General features: G+C 45.2%; 1 protein-coding gene across 4 annotated transcripts in view; it reads right to left on the bottom strand.

The window, feature by feature from the left end:
• JAKMIP1 (janus kinase and microtubule interacting protein 1) overlaps positions 1–13,706 on the bottom strand; it is a 234,668-nt gene that overhangs the window by 81,764 nt on the left and 139,198 nt on the right. For all 4 annotated transcript variants that reach the window (XM_038744991.1, XM_038744994.1, XM_038744992.1 and 1 more), the window contains one exon: positions 2,205–2,699. In XM_038744991.1, coding sequence (XP_038600919.1) covers positions 2,205–2,699 — 495 coding nt within the window. The remainder of the gene's footprint in view (positions 1–2,204; positions 2,700–13,706) is intronic.

Raw genomic sequence — 13,706 nt, 5'->3', positions numbered from 1 at the left:
CTGTGCCTCGGTTACCTATTCTGTAAAATGGAGATTAAGAAGGTGAGCCCTACGTGGGACAGGGACTGTGTCCAATCTGACTTGTATCTACCCCGGCACTTAGAACAGTGCTTGGCACATAGTAAGCGCTTAACAAATACCATAATTATTATTATTATTATTCTCTGCACCTCGGTTACCTCTTCTGTAAAATGGAAATTAAGAATGTGAGCCCCATGTGGGGCAGGGACTGTGTCCAATCTGACTTGTATCTGCCCAGGCACTTAGAACAGTGCGTGGCACATAGTAAGTGCTTAAGTACCATTATCTTTATTATTATTATTATTATTCTCTGTGCCTGGGTTACCTCTTCTATAAAACGGAGATTAAGAATGTGAGCCCTATGTGGAACAGGAACTGTGTCCAATCTGACTTGTATCTCCCCCGGTGCTTAGAACAGTGCTTGGCAGACAGTAAGCGCTTAACAAATACCATTATTATTATTATTACTATTATCATTATTATTATTCTCTGCACCTCGGTTACCTCTTCTGTAAAATGGAGACTAAGAATGTGAGCCCCATGTGGGACAGGGACTGTGTCCAATCTGACTTGTACCTACCCCGGCACTTAGTGCTTGGCACATAGTAAGCGCTTAACAAATACCATAGTTATTATTATTATTCTCTGCACCTCGGTTACCTCTTCTGTAAAATGGAGATTAAGAATGTGAGTCCATGTGGGGCAGGGACTGTGTCCGATCTGACTTGTATCTACCCCGGCGCTTAGAACAGTGTGTGGCACATAGTAAACACTTAAATATTACTATTATTATTATTATTATCTATGCCTGGGTTACCTCTTCTGTAAAATGGAGATTAAGAATGTGAGCCCTATGTGGGACAGGGACTGTGTCCAATCTGACTTGTATCTACCCCGGCGCATAGAACAGTGCTTGGCACACAGTGAGCACTTAACAAATACCATTATTATTATTATTATTATTAGTATTATTATTACTATTATTACTATTATCATTATTATAATTCTCTGCACCTCGGTTACCTCTTCTGTAAAACGGAGATTAAGACTGTGAGCCCCATGTGGGACAGGGACTGTGTCCAATCTGACTTGTATCTCTCCCGGCACATAGAACAGTGCTTGGCACACAGTAAGTGCTTAACAAATACCATAATTATTATTATTATTATTATTCTCTGCGCCTGGGTTACCTCTTCTGTAAAATGGAGATTAAGAATGTGAGCCCCATGTGGGACAGGGACTGTGTCCAATCTGACGTGTATCTCCCCCGGCGCTTAGAACAGTGCTTGGCACCCAGTAAGCGCTTAACAAATACCATAATAATTATTATTATTCTCTGCACCTGGGTTACCTCTTCTGTAAAATGGAGATTAAGAATGTGAGCCCCATGTGGGACAGGGACTGTGTCCAATCTGACTTGTATCTCCCCCGGCGCTTAGAACAGTGCTTGGCACCCAGTAAGTGCTTAACAAATACCATAATAATAATTATTATTCTCTGCGCCTGGATTACCTCTTCTGTAAAATGGAGATTAAGAATGTGAGCCCCATGTGGGACAGGGACTGTATCCAATCTGACTTGTATCTCCCCCGGCACTTAGAACAGTGCTTGGCACACAGTAAGCGCTTAAAAAATACCATAATTATTATTATTATTCTCTATGCCTGGGTTACCTCTTCTGTAAAATGGAGATTAAGAATGTGAGCCCTATGTGGGACAGGGACTGCGTCCAATCTGACTTGTATCTCCCCCGGCGCATAGAACAGTGCTTGGCACCCAGTAAGCGCTTAACAAATACCATAATAATTATTATTATTCTCTGCACCTGGGTTACCTCTTCTGTAAAATGGAGATTAAGAATGTGAGCCCCATGTGGGACAGGGACTGTGTCCAATCTGACTTGTATCTCCCCCGGTGCTTAGAACAGTGCTTGGCACCCAGTAAGCGCTTAACAAAGACCATAATTATTATTATTATTCTCTGCGCCTGGGTTACCTCTTCTGTAAAACGGAGATTAAGAATGTGAGCCCCATGTGGGACAGGGACTGTGTCCAATCTGACTTGTATCTCCCCCGGCGCATAGAACAGTGCTTGGCACCCAGTAAGCGCTGATCGGGTAACAGGATGATTACAATTATCATCAAGACAGAGGAGACACCGCGCCCAGACGGGGTTCAACTCACCAGCCTCCGGATATCCCTCTCGCATTCCCGCTTGATCCTATTGATCTCGTCCTGATGGGTCTGATAGGCCACCCGGAGGTCGGCGGCCTTGGTCTTATCGGCCTGCACCATGTTGCCCAGGGCTTCTTCCACCTGCTTCTTCCCGGACTTGAGTTCCAAGATCTCCTGCTGCAGCTTGACGCGCTCGCCGTCGAAGGTCCTCCTGGCCTCCTCGCGGGCCTCGTTCCACAGGGCCGTCTTCACCTTGTCGGCGCCCCCGTCCCGCAGCATCTGCAGGCTGGCCTGGAGACGCTGCACCTCCCCATCTTTGATCTTGGCCAGCCGGGCCAGGTCTTGTTCGTGCTGCCTGCTCAGGGCCTCGCGCGCGGCCTGTAGTTCCTTCACCTTCTCTTCGTGCAGCTTGGCCCGCAGGTCCGAGATGAAGGCCGTGTGCTTGTGCTGCTCCTGTTCCCGCTCCTGCTTCGCTTCCTGGAGCCTCTCCCTCAGCTTGCCCACCTGCAGCGCCGGAGACAACGGGGGTTCATTTATTCATTCATTCAATCGTATTTATTGAGCGCTTACTGTGGGCAGAGCACTGGACTAAGCTCTTGGGAAGTATAAGTCGGCAACATCTAGAGACGGTCCCTACCCAACAGCGGGCTCACAGTCTAGAAGGGGGAGACAGACAATGAAACTAAACATATAAACCAAATAAAATAAATAGAATAAATATGTACAAGTAAAAACATGTGACAGAGTCGGGATTAGAATCCAGGTCCTATTGAGTCCCAGGCCTGTGTTCTACCCACTAAGCAGAGTGGCTCAATGGAAAGAGCCTCGGAGAGCATTCGTTCCTTAGGTCGTATTTATTGAGTGCTAACTGGGCGTGGAGCACTATACATAGGAAAAGAAGTCCTAATAATAATAATAATAATGATGGCATTTGTTAAGCGCTTACTATGTGCGAAGCACTGTTCTAAGCGCTGGGGGAGATACAAGGTGATCAGGTTGTCCCATGTGGGGCTCACAGTCTTCATCCCCGTTTTCCAGATGAGGTCACTGAGGCACAGAGAAGTGAAGTGACTTGCCCCAAGTCACACAGTTGACAATCGGCAGAGCCAGGATTTGAACCCACGACCTCTGACTCCCAAGCCTGGGCTCTTTCCATTGAGCCCCGCTGCTTCTCAGAAGGCCATGGGTTCTAATTCTGGCTCCAACACTAGTCTGCTGTGTGACCTTGGGTAAATGAATTGGGTAAATTTATTTACCCCATTAATTTATTGGGTAAATAGATTGGGTAAACGTCCCAAATTGGGCTCTCGCACTCTTAATCGCTGTGTTTTACAGATGAGGTGACTGAAGACCAGAGACGTTAAGCCAATCAATCATATATATCGAGCGCTTACTGTGTGCAGAGCACTGTACTAAGCGCTTGGGAAGTACAAGTTGGCAATATATAGAGACAGTCCCTACCCAACAGTGGGCTCACAGTCTAGAAGGGGGAGGCAGAGAACAAAATCAAACATATTAACAGAATAAAATAAATAGAATAGATATGTACAGGTAAAATAGAGTAATAAATATGTATAATCATATATACATATATACAGGTGCTGTGGGGAAGGGAGAGCGTTTTGTCCAGTGCTCCCTTTTCTGGCTGAGGGGACCCAGGAGAACCTGGAGGCTTCGCTGGGCATCCCTCTCCCTCCCACATAAGTCTCATCTCCTCCAAGAAGCCTTCCCTGACTGCGCCCTCCCCTCCTCTTCTCCCACTCCCTTCTGCGCCGCTCTGCCTCGCTCTTTCCTTCATCCTTCCAGCCAACATTATAGATCTGGAATTTATTTAATCCCCCTCGAAACTGTGAGCTCACTGTGGGCAGGAATAATAATAATAATAATGATGGCATTTATTAAGCACTTACTGTGTGCCAAGCTCAGTGGAAAAGTCATTTACCCAAGGTCACACAGCAGACAAGTGGTGGAGCCGGAATTCGAACCCACGACCTCCTGACTCCCAAGCCCACGCTCTAAGAGACAATCCCGGCCTACACCGGGCTTACGGTCTAGAAGGGGGTTAGCTCGGATGGATCAGCCGAGCCGATTATTGCTCGTTGAGAATTTTCTTATTGAGGTCTGTCTCTCCCCGCTCTAGACTGTGAGCTCATTGTGGGCAGGGATTGTCACTCTTTATTGTTCTATTGTAATGATACTAATAATTATAGTACTTGTTAAGCGTTTACTATGTGCCAAGCACTGTTCTCAGCTGGGGGAAATAAAAATTAATCAGGTGGGACACAGTCCAAACTTCTCCCCCTTCTATCATCATCATCATCGTCAATCGTATTTATTGAGCGCTTACTATGTGCAGAGCACTGTACTAAGCGCTTGGGAAGTACAAATTGGCAACATATAGAGACAGTCCCTACCCAACAGTGGGCTCACAGTCTAAAAGGGGGAGACAGAAAACAAAACCAAACATACTAACAAAATAAAATAAATAGAATAGATATGTACAAATAAAATAAATAAATAAATAGAGTAAAAAAAAATGTACAAACATATATACATATATACAGGTGCTGTGGGGAAGGGAAGGAGATAAGATGGGGGGATGGAGAGGAGGACGAGGGGGAGACTGCGAGCCTGTTGTTGGGCAGGGATTGTCTCTATCTATTGCTGATTTGTACTTTCCAAGCGCTTAGTGCAGTGCTCTGCACACAGTAAGCGCTCAGTAAATACGATTGAATGAATGAATGAATGAATAAATACTACTGAATGAATGAATGAAAGTCCCTGTCCCAAACTGGGCTCTTGCACTCTTAATCCCCATGTTTTATGGTTGAGGTAACAATCAATCAATCAATCATATTTATTGAGCTCTTACTATGTGCACAGCACTGTACTAAGCACTTGGGAAGTACAAATTGGCAACATATAGAGACAGTCCCTACCCAACAGTGGGCTCACAGTCTAAAAAGCCCAGGGAAGTTAAGTCATTTTCCCAAGGTCACACAGCAGACAAGTGGCGGAGCCGGGTTTAGAATCCATAACCTTCTGATTCCCAGGCCCATGCTCTAGCCACTACGCCATGCTTCGTTTGTTTAGCACAGTGCTCTGCACACAGTAAGCACTTAATAAACATGATTGAATGAATAAATGAATGAATTAATGACCGTGACACAAGTCTGTGCTTGTGAGAGGCAGAGCATGGAAGCGAGTGGGACTTTAGCTAGCGTAGAGAAGAAATCCCGGGATTGGGCAGAAGGACCTGGGTTCTAATCCTGGCTCTGCCACCCATCTGATGGGTGACCTTGGGCAAGTCACTGTAATTTAGTTATTTATTCATTCATTCAATCGTATTTATTGAGCGCTTACTGTGTGCAGAGCACTGTACTAAGCGCTTGGGAAGTACAAGTTGGCAACATATAGAGAATTTATGAATATTATGAATATTAATTTCTGTTTCCCCTATAGACTGTGAGCTGGTTATGGGCAGGGAATGTGTCTGTTGTTGTACTCTCCCAAGTGCTTATTCCAGCACTTAGTACAGTGCCTGGCACATAGTGAGTGCTTAGCAAATACTGCAATTATTATTACAGTGCTTTGCACACAGTGAGTCTTCAATAAATATGATTGAATGAATAACTGAAAAAATAAACTTCTCTGGGCCTCAGTTTCCTTGTCTGGAAAATGGGGATTGAAACCATAAGCTCCATTTGGTGCAAGGATTGTGTCCAACCCGATTTGCCTGAATCCACCCCAGCGATTAGTATAGCCTAGAGAAGCAGTGTGGCTCCGTGGAAAGAGCCCGGGCCTGGGAATCAGAGGTCATGGGTTCTAATCCCGGCTCCGCCACTTCTCAGCTGTGTGACTTTGGGGAAGTCACTTAACTTCTCTGTGCCTCAGTTGCCTCATCTGTAAAATGGGGGTGAAGACTGTGAGCCCCAAGTGGGACAACCGGATGACCTTGTATCCCCCCCCTGTATTTAGAACACTGCTTGCCACGTAGTAAGCGCTTAACAAATACCATCATTACTGTTATACGAGAAGCAGTGTGGCTTAGTGGAAAGAGCCCGGGCTTGGGAGTCAGAGGTCATAGGTTCTAATCCCGGCTCTGCTGCTTGTCAGCTGTGTGACCTTGGGCAAGTCACTTAACTTCTTTGTGCCTCAGTTACCTCATCTGTAAAATGGGGATAAAGACTCTGAGCCCTACGTGGGACAACCTGATTACCTTGTATCTACCCCAGCGCTTAGATCAGTGCTTGACACATAGTAAGCACTTAACAAATACCAACACCATTATTATTATTACAGTGCCTAGCACATATTAAGTGCTTAACAAATATTATTATTATTATTAGTGGAACGAACGCGGTCCTTGGAAGAGTTGTGGGTTCTAATCCTGGCTCTGCTAATTGACCACTGTGTGGGTGTGAGTGAGCCACTTGACTGCTCTGGGCCTCAGTTTCCTCATCTGTAACAACGGGTATTTTATTCTAGCTCTTCCTCCCCCTTAGACTGTGAATCCTGTGTGGGTCCAATCTGATAATCTTGTATCTACCCCAGCACCTAACTGCTTAATAAATGTCATATTTCTTCAAAGTACTATTTTTAGGAAAGAAGAGATCAATCTGGAAAATGTGAGGAGCTTTTCCCTCTTCCCAAACTTCTTCCATTCCCTCATGATAGCAACAACAACAACAATTACGGTATTTAAGGGCTTATTATGCATGAAGATCCTGCTTTGTGACCTGTGTAATGCATTTTTCTGTGTCTCAGTTTCCTCAACTGTAAAATGGGAATTAAATACTTATTCTTCCTCCTACATAGACAGCGAGCCTCATATAGGACAGGAACTTTATACCACCTACTTAATTTGTACCTATCTCAGCATTTAGACCAGTGTTTATCACATAGTAAGTGCTAAACAAATACTGTAAGAACGCATTGTACTATGCACTGGGGTAGATACAATTTAATTAGGGAGGACACAGGCCCTGTCCTCATGAAGCTCACAGTCTAGGAGGGAGGGAGAAACAGGTATTTAGTATCAGTGTAACAGAAGAGGAAACCAAGGCCCAGAAAAGGTAAGTGACTCGTCAAGGACTTGCAGCAGGCAAGTGGCAGAGGTAGGATTAGAACCCAGGTCCTCTGTCTCCCAAGCTGGTGTCTCCCACAGGTCCTCTGTCTCCCAAACTGCCTCTCCTTCACAAATTCCCTGAAAATCCACTCACGAAACACAGAACTTTTCTCTCCTGGGTAGAGGAAGTTTTGCTTAACTTCCCCACTCCAAATCATCTTGTTTTCTGCCGTCGATTCATTGCCGACCCATAGCGACGCCATGGAGGCATCTCTCCCCGAATGCCCTGCTCTCCAACTCCAACCATTCTGGTAGTGGATTCACAGAGTTTTCTGGGTAAAAATCCAGAAGTGGTTGGCCGTTGCCTCCTTCCATGCAGTAAACTTGAGTTTCCGCCCTCAACTCTCTCCCGTGCCGCTGCTGCCCAGCACAGGGGAGTTTTGACTTTTAGCAGATTGCCTGCCACTCGCTAGCCACTGCCCAAGCTAGGAATTGAAGGGTAGGCCTCTGCTTGACTTTCCCTCCTGTAGTCGAGACTGGTAGAGGACTGGAAACTCTCCAGGTGCCACCCTGAGAGGCCCCACTCCATCACTGCTTCCCAAATAAGCACCCATAAGACACAAAACTCCAAACGGAGCTCAAAGCCACAGAATCAAAATGCTTTCGGTTTACAGTTTCCACAATGGAGGTCTGACTATCCTGCTGCAATGTTAGTTTGCTCGTATGATGCTCTCTGCTTAAAACATAAAACACGTTTCTAGACTGTGAGCCCACTGTTGGGTAAGGACCATCTCTATATGTTGCCAACTTGTACTTCCCAAGCGCTTTGTACAGTGCTCTGCACACAGTAAGTGCTCAATAAATATGATTGAATGAATAAATAAATAAACGTGTGACCTCAGTGTTCAAGACCAGCTGAGGTGCTCTGTGAAGCTCTTGAAATGCACTGGTGAAATAGGGTGAACACAGAAACAGCAAAATTTGCTTAAGACATTTGCAATCATTTATTTTGCCTGATACGAAGCCCTTTTTCAAAATATACATTCCAGATGTTTTTTTTATTTATAGACTAAGTCATCTCTGGGGTCCTTAAATTGGCTTAAAGATCCTATCTGCCATTTTAGACACAGGAAGCTTAAAGTCACTGAGCATCATTTTGAATTGCAGCCTGGGTTTGCCTCACAAACAGTTCAAAATCAGTCTGGTTCTCCAAATGAATCCCAACATGGAAGGCCGGCAGATTGGGGGTGTTAGCAGCTTCACTTTTGCCAGTTTTGAAGGTCAGACTGCCACACGTGGAGTGCTGCTTTTTTATGTATTTGTTAAGTGCTTACAATGTGCCAGGCACTGCACTAAGTGCTGTGGTAAATACAAGGTTGGACTCATCCATGTCCCACGTGGGGTTCACATTCTTCATCCCCATTTTAAAGATGAGGTAACAGGCACAGAGAATTGAAGTGATTTGCCCAAGGTCACACAGCAGACAGGTGGCAGAGATGGGATTAGAACCCAGATCTTTCTGACTCCCTTGGCCTTATTTTATCCACCAGGCCACGCCGCTTCTCACTACTTGAATACAATCCGATTATGGAGGTGTCTAGAAAAGGAAATCACAAATATTCTTTAAACTCAGCAAGATCCCAAACTGCTAGATGTCAGGAATCACGTCTACAAAGTCTGTTATGACCGTATGTTGTTGTCTTGGTAATAATAATTGTGGTATTTGTTAAGTGCTTGCCATGTGCTACGTGCTGTGTTAAACCCTGGGGTGGATCCAAGCAAATCATCCCAAATCCACAAGGGGTTCAGTCTCAATCCCCATTTTACAGACGAGGGGACTGAGGCACAGAGAAGGGAAGTGACTTGCCCAAAGTTACACAGCAGACAAATGGAGGATACAGGATTGGAACCCATGGCCTTTTGACTCCCAGCCCTGTGCTCTATCCACTGTGCCATGTGGACACCTGTCCACATGTTTTGTTTTGTTGTCCGTCTCCCCCTTCTAGACTGTGAGCCCGTTGTTGGATAGGGACCGTGTCTACGTGTTGCCAACTTGTACTTCCCAAGCGCTTAGTACAGTGCTCTGCACACAGTAAGTGCTCAATAAATACGATTGAATGAATGAATAAATTAATGTTGTTTCTACCCACCACCAGCTCAATTTACCTTATCCAGGACTCTTCCCAAGACACTTAAATAACTTCTCCTTCTTCTAGAGTCACCTCCTCTTTGAGGGCAGAGAACCAACTTTCTCCTGCTAATGTACTCTCCCAGGTGCTTAGTACAGAGCTCTGCCCACAGAAAGCACTCAATAAATACCGCATCACACAGGTCACATAATATCTGGTATGGATTGTATGAAATAGTGGACAGAGCACGGGCCTGGGAGTTGGGTGGTCATGGGATCTAATCCTGGCTCTGCCACTTGTCTGCTGTGTGACCTTGGATAAACCACTTCACTTCTCTGTGCCTCAGAGATCTCATCTGTAAAATGGGAATTAAGACTGTGAGCCTCACGTGGGACAACCAAATTACCTTGTTTCGACCTCAGTGCTTAGAACAGTGCTTGGCGCATAGTAAGTGCTTAACAAATCCATTATTATTATTATCATTCTAATCCCAGGTCTGCCACTTGTCTGCTGTGTGGCCTTGGGCAAGCCCCCTCCTTCCTCTTCCCCTCCCCATCCCCTCCGCCCTACCTCCTTTCCCTCCCCACAGCACCTGTATAGATGTTCATACAGATTTATTACTCTATTTTATTTGTACATATTTACATTTATTTTATTTTGTTAATTGTTTTGTTTTGTTGTCTGTCTCCCCCTTCTAGACTGTAAGCCCATTGTTGGGTAGGTACCATCTCTATATGTTGCCAACTTGTACTTCCCAAGCGCTTAATACAGTGCTCTGCACACAGTAAGTGCTCAATAAATACGATTGAATGAATGAATGAATTAATATTATTTTACTGCAATGCTAACACTGCCTGACCCCAGCCACTAGCATAAAATCCACTGGGTCTGATTTTAGGAGAAAAGGGGGTGCTCCTGGAGATCTGTTCTCCACTTCTTCACTGCCACACATCTCCATGTGTTATGACTGAAGTCCTCAGTGGCCAGAACTGGCTGAGGAAAAACATCCCCAACAGCTCGAAGCGATGGAGGAAGCGAATCCACCCACAATTTGCTGACATGGATAAATTTATTTTCCCTCCAAAAATCTGATCAGAGTGGAAAGAAACGGATACACTTCTCTCTGAGAGGTGAATTAGATTTGCCCACTTGGTTGCCATTTGGTTCATTGGCTACAGAATTTACTTAAAGGAGACAGTGGGAAGGAAACGGTAATCCCACACACCAAAACATGTGCCTTGCCAATTGGATCAGACTTATTGGGATTTGTGTCCTGATGTTTTAAGTTAAGAAGCAAATGCCCACGGAGGGGGAAAAGGGAGGGAAATATCAAGGCAAAGAGATTCAATCCATCAGCCGTAATTTTTAAACAATTACCCTGTTCGGAGTCCCTGCTGAGAAGCAGTATTGCCTAGTGGCAAGAGTCAGAGGATGTGGGTTCTAATCTCCCTCCTCTTCTTGTCATCTGTGTGACCCTGGGCAAATCACATCACTTCTCTGAGCCTCAGTTACCTCAACTGTAAAATAGGGATTGAGACTGTGAATCCCACTTGAGATGGGGACTGTGTCCAACCCGATTTTGTGTGGATCTACCCCAGCACTTAGAACAGTGCTTGGCACATAGTAAGTGCTTAACACACATAATAATAATTATTATTGTTATCATTACAAAACCTGGGGAGATTGGAAAATAATCAGCAGACATAATCTCTGCCCTTGAGAAGGTCACAAAAAGCAATATGGCCCAGTGGAGAGGGCATGAATCTGGAAATCAAAGGCCTCAGGTCCTGATCCCAACTCTGCCACATTTCCACTGTGGGTGTCCTTAGGCTAGTCACAATTTTTGTGCCTCAGTTTCCTCATCTGCAAAATGAGGATTCAACAGCTGATCTTGTCTACCTCTTAGACTGTGAGTCCTGTACCACAATTATCCATCTTATTAAAACCTAGCAGGGGCGATCCAGCAAACCTACTGACTAGAGAAGCAGTATGGCTCAGTGGAAAGAGCCTGGACTTTGAAGTCAGAAGTCATGTGCTCAAATCCCGGTTCTGAATTGTCAGCTGGGTGACTTTGGGCAAATCACTTAACTTCTCTGGGCCTCAGTTACCTCATCTGTAAAATGGGGATTAAGACTGTGAGCCCCTCATGGGACAACCTGATCACCTTGTAACCTCCCCAGCACTTAGAACAGTGCTTTGAACATAGTGCTTAATAAATGCTATCATTATTATTATAATTATTAGAACACAGGCCTGGGAATCAGAAGGGCCTAGGTTCTAGTCCCGGCTCTGTCATTTGTCTGCTGTGTGACCTTGGGTAAGTCACTTCATTTATCTGTGCCTCGGTTGCCTCACCTGTAAAATGGGGATTAAGACCACGAGCCCAATGTGGGACAGGGTCCAATGAGCTTTTATGAACCCCAGCGCTTAGAAGAGCACCTTGCACATAGTAAGTGCTTAACAAATACCATAAAATGGGCAGACTCTAAAATAAATTCAGAGTTTTGCATACTGCCCCATTGAAAAGGTGTACACTGGATTTATGCAAACACAGAGCTACTCCTCATCAGTGGTACTTACTGAACGGTGACTGTGTGCACAGCACTATACTGGAAATATTGGAAAAGAAAAGTGTGTCTTAACCTTCCCACCAACCAGAAGAAGCATCAAAAGCACTCCCAATAACCTCTCCTTGAACAACAGGAAAGCAGCAAGACCTAATGGCTAGAGTCCGGGCCTCGGAGTCAGAAGGTCATGGGTTCTAATCCCGGCTCTGTCACTTGTCTATGTGGCCTTGAGCCAGTCACTTCATTTCTCTGGTCCTCAATTTCCTCATCTATAAAATGGGGATTAAGACTGTGAGCCCTAGGTGGGATAGGGACTATGTCCAACGCAATTACCTGGTACCTGCCCCAATACTGAGTACAGCTCTTAAATTCCATCCATCCAACTGTATTTATTGAGCGCTAATTGTACTTAGCACTTGGAAAGTACAACAGAGCAAGAGACAATATCTGCCCACAACGGGCTTGCAGTCTAGAGGGGGCAAAGATTATTATTGTTATTTTTACTAATCTATCAAGTGGCAATGAGGCAGATGTCTGCTAAATCAGAACCATGGTCAGTGTTTGAAGAATGCTGCGTCTAGGAAGCCTGCTTAGACCAGGAAGCAGGGAGGGAGGAGGGGAGTTATTGGGAAGCCAGCATGACCTTTTTTGCCCCCAGCTTTGATGCTGTCTTCTTTCTGGATTCCGCTGTCTTTATAACCATGTGGTTCAACTCCACGGATTCAGGCCAGTGGAATCTGGCCTTAACTGCTTATTATTTCTTGGGAAACAGCTTGGTCTAGTGGAAAGAGCACGGGCTTTGGAGTCAGAGGACCTGGGTTCTGATACCGCCTCTGACAACTGCTTGCTGTGTGACCTTGGGCAAGTCACTTGACTTCTGTGCCTCTGTTTCCTCAAGTATAAAACAGGGATTCAATACCTGTTCTCCCACTTAGACTGTGAGTCCCATGTGGGGCAGGAACTACGTCCAACCTAATACACCTGCACCTACCCCAGAGCTTAGAACGGTGTTTGACACACTGTAAGCACTTAACAAATACCATGAAAAGGAATATCTTGCCAAAGTGTATTCCCAATCAGGCCGTTGGGTGTGGCCTGGGAATCCGGGGACCTGGGTTCTAATCCTGGCTCTGTCACTTGACTGCTGGGTGATTGGGGGTCTTTGGGGGGGGATTGTCTCTTCATCATCATCATCAATCGTATTTATTGAGCGCTTACTGTGTGCAGAGCACTGTACTAAGCGCTTGTCTCTTGCTGGGTGTCCTTCTAGACTGTGAGCCCACTGTTGGGTAGGGACCATCTCTATGTGTTGCCAACTTGTACTTCCCAAGTTCTTAGTACAGTGCTCTGCACACAGTAAGCGCTCAATAAATACGATTGATTGATTGATTGATTGACCTTAGGCAAATCATTTGACTCTTTCTTAGGGTATATGTAAAGTGCTAGGGCAAATACAAGTTAATCAATTTGGACATAGTCCATGTCTCACATTCATTCACTCATTCAGTCATATTTACTGAGCGCTTACTGTGTGCAGAGCACCGTAATAAGGGCTCACAGCCTTAATCCCCATTTTACAGATGAAGTAGCTGAAGCACAGAGAAGTTAAATGACTTGCCAAAGATCACACAGTAGGGAAGCGGTGGAGCTGGGATTGGAACCCAGGGCCTCTGACTCCCAAGTCTGTGCTCTATCCACTAGGCCATGCTGTTTCTATGTGCCTCAGTTTTTTCGTTGGATAAATGAG

This window comes from Tachyglossus aculeatus, chromosome 4 (assembly GCF_015852505.1).
Source record: "Tachyglossus aculeatus isolate mTacAcu1 chromosome 4, mTacAcu1.pri, whole genome shotgun sequence".
Classification (NCBI taxonomy): domain Eukaryota; kingdom Metazoa; phylum Chordata; class Mammalia; order Monotremata; family Tachyglossidae; genus Tachyglossus; species Tachyglossus aculeatus.
The sequence above is the reverse complement of the archived record's forward strand: the minus strand, read 5'-3'. Positions and strand labels throughout refer to the sequence as shown.